The sequence below is a fragment of the Pygoscelis adeliae genome, unplaced genomic scaffold (assembly GCF_000699105.1).
Source record: "Pygoscelis adeliae isolate BGI_AS28 unplaced genomic scaffold, ASM69910v1 Scaffold436, whole genome shotgun sequence".
In the NCBI taxonomy this organism is placed as follows: domain Eukaryota; kingdom Metazoa; phylum Chordata; class Aves; order Sphenisciformes; family Spheniscidae; genus Pygoscelis; species Pygoscelis adeliae.
The window spans coordinates 1,170,090-1,179,381 of record NW_008825051.1 but is presented as its reverse complement, the minus strand read 5'-3'; the positions used below and the strand labels follow the sequence as shown (position 1 = coordinate 1,179,381).

General features: G+C 48.0%; 2 protein-coding genes across 2 annotated transcripts in view; one reads left to right on the top strand and one right to left on the bottom strand.

The window, feature by feature from the left end:
* Positions 1 to 6,771, top strand: part of DPH7 (diphthamide biosynthesis 7) — a 13,610-nt gene extending 6,839 nt beyond the window's left edge. The window contains exons 5-9 of the mRNA XM_009326385.1: positions 1,542 to 1,708; positions 2,226 to 2,298; positions 3,188 to 3,253; positions 3,446 to 3,618; positions 4,692 to 6,771. Coding sequence (XP_009324660.1) covers positions 1,542 to 1,708; positions 2,226 to 2,298; positions 3,188 to 3,253; positions 3,446 to 3,618; positions 4,692 to 5,314 — 1,102 coding nt within the window. The 3' untranslated portion in view covers positions 5,315 to 6,771. The remainder of the gene's footprint in view (positions 1 to 1,541; positions 1,709 to 2,225; positions 2,299 to 3,187; positions 3,254 to 3,445; positions 3,619 to 4,691) is intronic.
* A 2,063-nt stretch (positions 6,772 to 8,834) lies between these two features.
* MRPL41 (mitochondrial ribosomal protein L41) lies at positions 8,835 to 9,276 on the bottom strand. The gene has a single exon (XM_009326365.1). The coding sequence runs from the start codon at positions 9,268 to 9,270 to the stop codon at positions 8,863 to 8,865; it is 408 nt and encodes a 135-aa protein (XP_009324640.1). The 5' UTR covers positions 9,271 to 9,276; the 3' UTR covers positions 8,835 to 8,862.
* Positions 9,277 to 9,292: the final 16 nt, after the last annotated feature.

Below are 9,292 nucleotides of genomic sequence, written 5' to 3'. Positions count from 1 at the left end.
TCTCAATCCCTTCATCCCCCAGCCTGTATTGATACTGGGGGTTGCCCCGACCCAGGTGCAGGACCTTGCACTTGGCCTTCTTGAACCTCATGAGGTTCACACGGGCCCACGTCTGGAGCTTGTCTGGGTCCCTCTGGATGGCATCCCGTCCCTCTGGTGTGTCGACCGCACCACTCAGCTTGGTGTCATCTGCAAACTTGCTGAGGGTGCACTCGATCCCATTGTCTCAGTGATGTCTGTCATTGATGAGGATATTAAACAGTACCGGTCCCAATACGGACCCCTGCGGGACGCCACTCGTCACCAACCTCCATCTGGACATTGAGCCATTGACCACTACCCTCTGGATGCGACCATCTAACCAATCCCTCACCCACTGGACAGTCCACCCATCAAATCCATACCTCTCCAGTTTAGAGAGAAGGATGTTGTGGGGGACCCTGTCAGAGGCCTTACAGAGGTCCAGATAGACGATATGTTTTCTGTAAGTTAAGTGCAAAACAGAGAGTGGTGCCTTTGGTGGGAAGCTGGAAGCTGAGGGGATCGGGCAGTTGTGTGCTTAATGCCGTAGGGCAAATATTTAGTAGCTTTTGCTAATTAAAGCTGTTTCTGTGTATGTTGTTTAACGGATAAGTAGAATTCCCAGTTCTACTTTCTTCTTCCTTACATTCCTTCTTCCCCTTGTCTCTGCCCTTCAAGATAAATGATCGTTGCCATGACGAAAAGTCCCTTTAAAGCCTGTCACTGTTGTCACTTGAGAGACAAATAACCCCTTCTAGAAGCCGAATGTGCAGCCTTCGCACATCTGTAGGAAGGGGGTGACCCTATCTCTCTTGTCTGGAAGTTTGGGATATTCAGTAGAAGCCCTGAGTCACCAGATCAGTACCTACAGTTGCAGGTAACCAAACAGAAGGTACCTAGTTCATGTCAGGGAATGTCAGAAAATCTGTGCATCGTGAGCTGCAAAACTTTTGCCAGTGCTTCAAGTACATTGTGTCCAGAAACTGCAACTCTGCTGTGCCACAGGAAGAGAGCAGGAAAGGTCAGGATCAGCCAGTGCTTCAGATGCCTGTGACAGCAGGGACATGAAACATTTCTTCATACTCCAGAAGAGGGAAGAGACTCTGAGAGGTCCTTGTCAGTCTGACTTGGAGGAAAAAAAATCCCTCTTCACATGGAATTTGTTTATTGATGTAATATCAAGCATGTGCAAAGTCAAGTTATGCATCTAGGAGAAAGAAAGACCCAAGGCTGGTTTTCTTTCCCCAACATGAGCGTGAGGGTTTGCTCCCCCTGTGAGATCAGGGAATGGGGATCGTTGATGTAGATGATTTTAAGATGGGATGGGCTGAAGCTAAAAGAACTGTGTAAATGCCTGCATTCCTTCCACTGTACTACCGGTTTCTATCGATGTTTAGTTGAATCAAACATATATAGTATTATGTTACATTATCTGTCTATACTTTGGCTGCTATTTTTTACTCTAACAGCTTCTTAGGACACGAGTTTCAGTAATTTCTAATGTTTTCTCTGTACTGTAGTGGATGTCCTTTGAGAGTGATCAGCAGTGATTCAGAGGGGAAGCTGAATCTTTTCTCCATCGATGAATCTGCTCCTTCTGTGCATGTCCTGAACCAGTGGGAAGCTCACAAATTTGAGGCCTGGATTGCTGCTTTTAATTACTGGGACACCGATATTGTGTATTCAGGTCTGTAAGGGTCGGGAATCTCATTTGGGGGTGTTGGGGAAGGGGCACCTTGTTTAGGGAGGTGTGTTCCTTGGGATTTTACTTTCCAGGGTTGGGTACACTGCTTGCATCACGCTGCTTTTGGGAGCTGGGGCCTCTGCTTGGTGTAAAAGGCTTCTTGATTGTGGGAAGCGGTTAGAGTTAATTAGGAGAAGCTGTGCCTTTTAAACTGTGCTTTGGCTGGCTATTGGCAAAAAAGGTGTTAATCTCTTGTGGTGTGCAAAAGAGAGCAGAGAGCTTCTGGAGTCCAGTCTTTTTTCCTTCTGAATTTTTTTGCTTAGCAAAGTGAGGGTATTGTTAATGCGTCTCTTCTGTGGTGACGAGTACTGTGAGCCTCAAATGATATTTGGTATGTTCGTTAAATGCTATGAGACCCTAGGGCTGAAAAGCACCAGCTGGGTGTTGACTGCGTTGCCTCGGTGCCCTGCACTGGTCATTTGGATGGTGTGCAGGGTATCGATGTTTTGTCTTTGTGCAGGAGGAGATGACAGCCTGCTAAAGGGCTGGGACACCAGGTGCAGTCCAGAGACTCCCGTCTTCACCAGCAGGAGGTAAGCAAGCCGTGTCTGCAGCTGGACCCTAAAGCTATCGTGCATGAACATACGGTGCTACCGTGTCCCTTCCCAAGCCACTGACTTCAGAGACATGCGGTGACAGCGGAGTCCTGTTTCTGCCTCCCTTGGGAAATGGAGACATCTGTTAGTTTTTTTTCATCAGGACAATTTCAGGTTGAAACTTTCTTCTCTGTGTCCTTCAATATAATAAACTAACAGGTCACTTCCACACATGAAGATGGTGGTATCTTCTTTCTAAAAGAAGGATCCCGATTTACACTTTTATTTTGGGAATTTTTGTGTGTGTTAAATCCGTCTTGTGTTAAAGTTCCATATCTTATTATGGAACTTTCTTTTACAAAATATTTTATTCTCCACTGTTCACTTATTTGAAGTAATCTCTTTTTTCTGGTGGCATAACATATCTTTTAGAATATGATTAAAACAATACACACGGCTCACCAGTGAATTTTATATGTAACCTTAAAATACACTGGGGATTATCGCTATGGAAATACTAGTGTTGGGAGTAAAATCTTGTGGGAATAGAGTTGTTGTGCTGAAATTTGCACAGGCTCTGAACAGCAGTTTATTTTTATTTATTATTTTCATTATATTTTATTATATAAACAACTATTACTGGAAAATATTTGTGCCGAGAGACTATGTGAGTAGAAGTTTTGCCCCAGAAAGGCTGTTGGACTGCGTAGATAGAACTCTGCCTGTGTGTTTCACTGGGCTGAAATTTGAGTTCACGTTGCTCTCCTTTCCTGAGACACCTTGATGTAGTTATGTGGACCCCAAATCCTTGAAATTCAAGGAGGAATCCCTTCTCAAATTGTACATTGCTGTCTCTTCCCTCTGCTGTATGTTAACTCTTTTGCAGACACTCAATGGGTGTGTGCAGCATTCAGTGCAGTCCCCACCGGGAGAATCTTCTGGCTACTGGCAGGTAAACCCCTTCTAGCTGCTCTTCACTAGTGTGACAGCCTCCTCTGTTACTTTGAACGCACTACTGCTGCTCGAGGTGTGGTCTTTTCAGACATTCAGTGTGGTGAAGAGCATGCGATCTTCCCTAGTTTTCTTCTGTACTTGTCGCACTGAATCAGCTTTGTCTGCATATTTATTTGTGATATGTCTCCAGCTATGACGAGCACGTGCTGTTGTGGGACACCAGGAACATGAAGCAGCCGCTGGCGGACACCCATGTTGAAGGTGGAGTTTGGAGGTTGAAGTGGCACCCAACCTGTGATTTTGTGCTGTTAGCAGCCTGTATGCAGAGTGGATTCAAAATCCTTGACTGCCGCGGAAGCATGGGTGAGTGTTCAGTGGAACAGAGATGCTCTTGTGCTGCTCTGCTGCTCTCCTTTCCTACCTCCAGGTTAATGGGGGAACTCCAGCTCTGAGCCTGCTAGAAAGATCTAGATGTTGTTAATAGCCATAGACTTGTCCTCCGACTTGAGGTAACTCTTCCAGCTTTTCCAGACCTATCCTCACCGTTGGCGCCATCGGTTGTGCAAAGGCACTGTCATTATTCAGGTGTAAATCTCTCGTAACTTCTTTTCGTGGAAGAAAGCCTGTTTGTCTCGGTGTAAAGGCATTACCCGTTGACACAACTGTTCTGGTTTGTATTCATCTTGATGGTTCAAAGAGGTTCTTCTGAATGCCAGGTGATGCCTTCCTGTCAGCAGAAGTCACTGATCTGCTGGTGAATTGGTTGTTGCCTCAGAAAGGAAGTGCTGTGCAGTCTGGTTAATCTAGAATAACGTGAATAAGCTCTCCATGTGAATCAGAAGGTATTTACATGATTAAAAGCTGTTTGCATTTACATTACAAATACAGTCTTGCATAAAACAGTTGCCTTCCTAGGTTCCTCCAGGCCTTGGGCAGACTCACAGCTTGCGAAATGAGGATAACCCTTCTGCTGTACAGGGAAGGGAGGAACTTGATGTCCATTTAATATCAGAGTCAAATGCTGAAAGCTCGTGGGAAGAACACATCTGCAATTTATTAATAACCAGAACCCGGTCTGACAATCTTACCAGTTGTATTTATGGCTCAGTGGGGATCGCTGTGTGATCTGTCTTGTCTTTCTTGAGCCTTTTTTGATATTTTGCATAATGATGCACGTTAATGCACGTTAAATCTTCTCCTGTCTGCTTACTGAACCAGGGAAAATCAAGGCTAATGAGAGGTGGCCGAAAAATTGTCAGGAGAGCCAGAACCTCATTTCTCCTAGAATGCTTAACTCTGTTGTGAGTAAGGCAATAACCAGAGAACTCTTCCTGTAGGACACAGCCAGTGCTAGAATGGCTTGTGAGCAGTCTGCAACAAACCCTTTCACAACTGGATTTCTGCTCATTTTGTATTTTCACTTTTTTTTTTTTAAGCGGAAAACACGGAGGAATGTATCATCCTGTCATCCTATGTCTTGCACAATTCCTTGGCCTACGGGGCTGACTGGTCAAGGCTCTGCCCAAGGGATACCTTGACTGCAACACAGGACTCTGCTGCTGCGTGCCAGTCTTCGGAGGAGCTTGTGGGAAGATCAGAGGAAGGAGATGAGAGACTGAATTTGCAGGTCCAAAACCTGAAGATAATTTATGAGTCTCCTACAGCTACTTTTGATGTAATACTGGATGAGGAGAGCGAAGGCCCTGCCTTGCCGCTCAAAGCAGAAGGGGGCCCTAAGCTGTCTGGGGATCCTGACCTCGTTAGGGGCTCTGATTTAAAGGGGAGTTCAGATTTGGCTGGGGGTCCTGACGGAGGGGGAGATCCCGAGTCAGCCAGCGGTTCTGACTCGGGGGCTGAGAGACCCAACGGAGCGGGCCTGGACAGAAGCGGTGATTCAACCAGGTCTCTAGACAGTCCAAAAGAAATGAGCATTGTAGCCACTTGTTCTTTCTATGACAATATCCTCCATGTCTGGAAGTGGGAGATGAGCCTGGTGACCCCCTCGGAGACGCCAAGTACTAGATCTCCGTCTGAAGGAACCGTTGAAAGTTTGCATTGAGCAGTCCCAAGGCAGAGTGGTAGCAAAACCCCTGTACTGAGCGTGACATCTGAGCTTATGCCCTGTCTAATTTCTGTTGGGCTTTTCCAGTTCTATTGTTGAGCCTGTGAGTCTTTTAAGGCCAGTACCAATGGAATTACTGGCGTTTTGTTTTCAGCACTGAGGAAAGCCTTTGCTTTGAGGCGTGTGGTCAAGCACAGGCACGTTTATTTAGTTTTCCCTTAATGTACTAGCGCAAAGTAGGACAGCCTCCCTCTCAAAGGCTGCTTGTTCGTACCTTATATTTGAATCCCTTCCAGGCTGGTTTGCATGTGTACGATTGATCTGTTAAGCCTGTTCTCCTCCTTCCATCACAAACCAAACTTGTCTGCGCTGCCACGTGTAGGCAAACACACAGTATGTGGTCAGAGGCTGCCCTGAATGTCTCGGGAAAGCCCACGAGTAGAGGCTTAGCTGTGTGTGTAGCTTGCTGTGCGATCTGTAAACTAGCATGCACCTTGAGAAGATGCTCAGAGACAGTCCAGGTACTGACAATGCCACGTGCTCACAGTGATCTTTAGTAGAGAGAAATTCTTTTTCAGAAGGAAATCCAGACTGACCGGTATGACGGACAGCAGTTCAGCGACGGGAAGCTTTGTTCCGAGCAGGGCCTTTCTTGGAAGGATTCTGGTGTACCTGCATAGCCTAATTTTACATCAGACTCATCACCTGATTGCAGTCTCACTTCATCACTCTCCCAAGCTAAGCACAACCTGGTTTAGCATAAACTGTAGCGAGCCCCGCTATATTTTAGTGCCGTACTTAACCATCCCCCCCATAGCCTCTTGGTATCAAACTCATGTTTCCTGCTCTCCACAGTGAGACATGCACTTCGGTCCAAAGTCAAGGTCTTTCAGTTTTGTAAAGGTGAACAGCTTTAAGATCAAAACCTCCAAAAAGTACAAGCAGTGTTTCCTGACATCTTTTAAGTTCAAAATAAGTCAGTACAGAAACCAAAATCTTAACAACATTGCCCTAACTACCTCCGGGAATGGCTGCAGAATTTCTCATGGTTGCTCCGTTAGCTTTCTTTTTTCACTGTGAAATATCAGCAAAACACCGTTTCTGGAACGCTTTCTCTATTTTCTTCCTAGAAACAAAAAAACCAGCTTAAGCTAGGTAGGTAGCTTCTAGCTTGCATGGTTTCTCTTTGAGGGTCCTAGAGAATTAGTTGCCTGGAGGGAAACACACACCAGCAACAGGTATCTATCTATCTGTAACAGTGCTGCATCTAAACCGAGGTACAGCAGACCAGAATTTTACTGCTTTGAAACTCCTTTTCCAAGGGTGAATGTGTATTTTAGAAAACATTCTTGAACACTGTTACATGAAGATCCATGTTAGTATTGTCAAGAAGAGCTTTTGTTAAAAAAAAAAAAAAACAACACCCTATTTTTGGATGTTTCTAAAATAAAATCAATAGAAGTGATTTATCTTCCTTGGTCATTTTGATTTTAAGAAGTCCACCGCAGACCCCTCCGCCTTGTCCCGTGATGGCTCGGTCCCTCTGAGGGCGTTTGGTGGTGGCGTTGAATGGTCTCTGGCAGTCAGAGTAGGCAATCCAGTTTCCTCATGCCTCGGTGAGAACACGGAGGGTGTGTCCCTGCAGCGACACGGCTTTTGACTATGACTCCATCTTAAAAGGTTGTAATGCTTTTTTTATTGCCGTGTGAGATTAAGAGGAAACAGCCTGAGGTTAGTGAAGCTGGGGTGGCGTCACAGAACGCGACCGGACCGAGGCACTTGATTCATGGGTTACGTTAGTCCTCGCTTTGCCCTCGGAAGTGAGGAGTCTCCTCCTATAATCTGCCTTCACGTAGGGAAGGTAAGGCAAGCGACTGGTTCAAGACCAAGCTGGTATTAGCATCAAAGGGTACGGGATCTCCTGCTCTCCAGCCTCGCGTTCACCTGGCCCCCACCCCCTTCCACCCAACTGCAAACGGTCGTCCCTTCTGGATGGCGGGAGCTGGGGCCTAAGAGAGCGACGCCTCCGAAAGGAAGGGGCCAAGCACCACCTCCGCCGACAGCAACCGCACCCAGAGCTGAAGGCGGGAAACAGCCACTTGCATATAACCATTGTTCCGACAAGCTGAAAAATAGGTGAAAAATGCAGGTCGGGCTTAATGAAATCAGAAACGCTGCGCCTTCCCTCACCCCCTCTACAGATGGATCCCTGAACCTTCTGTGCCAAAGTGCAAACCGCTGTTTGCGGTTACTTGGGGCTGCAGCACCACGAAGCGGAAGCCCGTGCAGCGTCCCCTCCCCGCCAGGGCAGCCCCATCCAGCCCTGAAAATACCTATTTTTTAACAGCAGTTCAAGGACTCGCCTGTCGGTCTCCATTACAGATGGGATGTTTACACAGTAAACGTGCTTGCTTTCTCCAGAAGTGAACATTTTAATTGCGATTTAATTCTCTAATGCTTAAGCTTTGCACTATTTCGTATTTGGAAAACCTCATGGAAACCCCCCGCCCCGAGTACCTCCTGGGAGGGCTACAGTCCCCAGACACAGAACTGCCGCACAGAAGAATTGTTTTCTCAAAGATCCAGCACTTGGGTGTCAGAGAAAACGGGTTATTTCCAAAGACATTTAGAATTTAGCAGTTTCTACTTTAAACAATTGCACACAACTGTCTGTGTCACTCGTATCCGTTTAATTTGATGAACAGCAAGATACTGTTCTTGTAGGAATATCTCTCCGAAAATAACAATTCTTGAGATACGTTTCAAATTTAAACAGTTATCTTGCAACTTCAAGCAGCTGCACCGCTAAGTGTACCTACTAACTGTGTCTTGATTTACTCCAGAAAAAAGAGTCACTCTAAGGCTTGGGAAAGTCTGGAATAATTGTGGCGTTCAGTATAAGCTGCAGTCCTCTCCTCAGAGAGGAAGTCTGGGGTACAGACTTGGTTTTGCCCGTTGGAGGTCTCACTCCTGGTTTAGTGGAACGCTTCGTTTGGGCCGGGGGTAAACCCATCGAAGCGTTCCCTCTTTGGCTGCAGGTGCCGCTCGGGGCGAGCGGCGGCAGCGCTCTCTGACTGGGGTACGCCGCTCGGCTTGCGGTGGCCTGCTCTCCACAGCTGGGGAACTCCAGGCTCTCCCAGGGAGGTAAGAGTCGTCCTCTCTTGTTCCCAGAAGGAAGGAATTCCTTCCCAGAAGGAAGGAATGATGTTTCAGCAGCCTGGAGAGAAAATGCCTCCTGCTAACGATCAGCACCTGGTCAGTCAGCTCTCGTCCGAGAGCAGGACACCCGCACGCTCACACAACACAGCTACACGCACGGTGCGAGACACCGGTAACGCCTCCCTCAGGGACGGGAAACGAACCGCCAGGTTCCCCGCAGCAATTTACATCAGACATCGCAGACAGACAAAGCGGAGGGGTTTGTTTTTAATAGCCAGTGACAGCAGCTGTCCCGTACTTGCTGGTGCGGTCGCGTCCCGCGCAACGGCCAGGCTCTTTTTTTTTTGAGGCGCCGCAGCAGCCCCGGGAGCCCCGCCGCTTGCTCCCTACCGCACGTAGTTCTTGGGGAAGAGCTGGAAGAGCTTGCCCTCCTGCGTCGGCTCGAAGCCGTACTTCTCCAGGTTGTCGGGGTCAAAAGCGCCTTCCTTCACGTCCTTCTCGATGCGGGGAGCCACCACCTCGGTGAAGAGCTGCTTGGCCGTCATGGGCGGCTCGGAGCCCTCGGGGGCGCGGTACGAGACGTAGGGCTTGAGCTTGAAGCCCGCCAGGTCGGGGACGACGAAATGGGGCACCATCTCCTCGATGCGGATGAACTTCTTGTTGGAGGTGAGCACGCCCAGCTTCTTGGCCCCTCGGCCCTTGTTGTAGCTCCGGGGGCCTCGCTTGCTGGTGAACGGGGACATGCGGTCGGCGCCCCGCACCAGCCCGCGGGCCAGCTCGGTCAGCAGCCCCATGCCGGGCACCCGAAGGCTCGGC

What these genes read in the sequence shown, in the direction of transcription:
- MRPL41 (XM_009326365.1), bottom strand. Translation starts at nt 9,270, where the DNA reads ATGGGGCTGCTGACCGAGCTGGCCCGCGGGCTGGTGCGGGGCGCCGAC.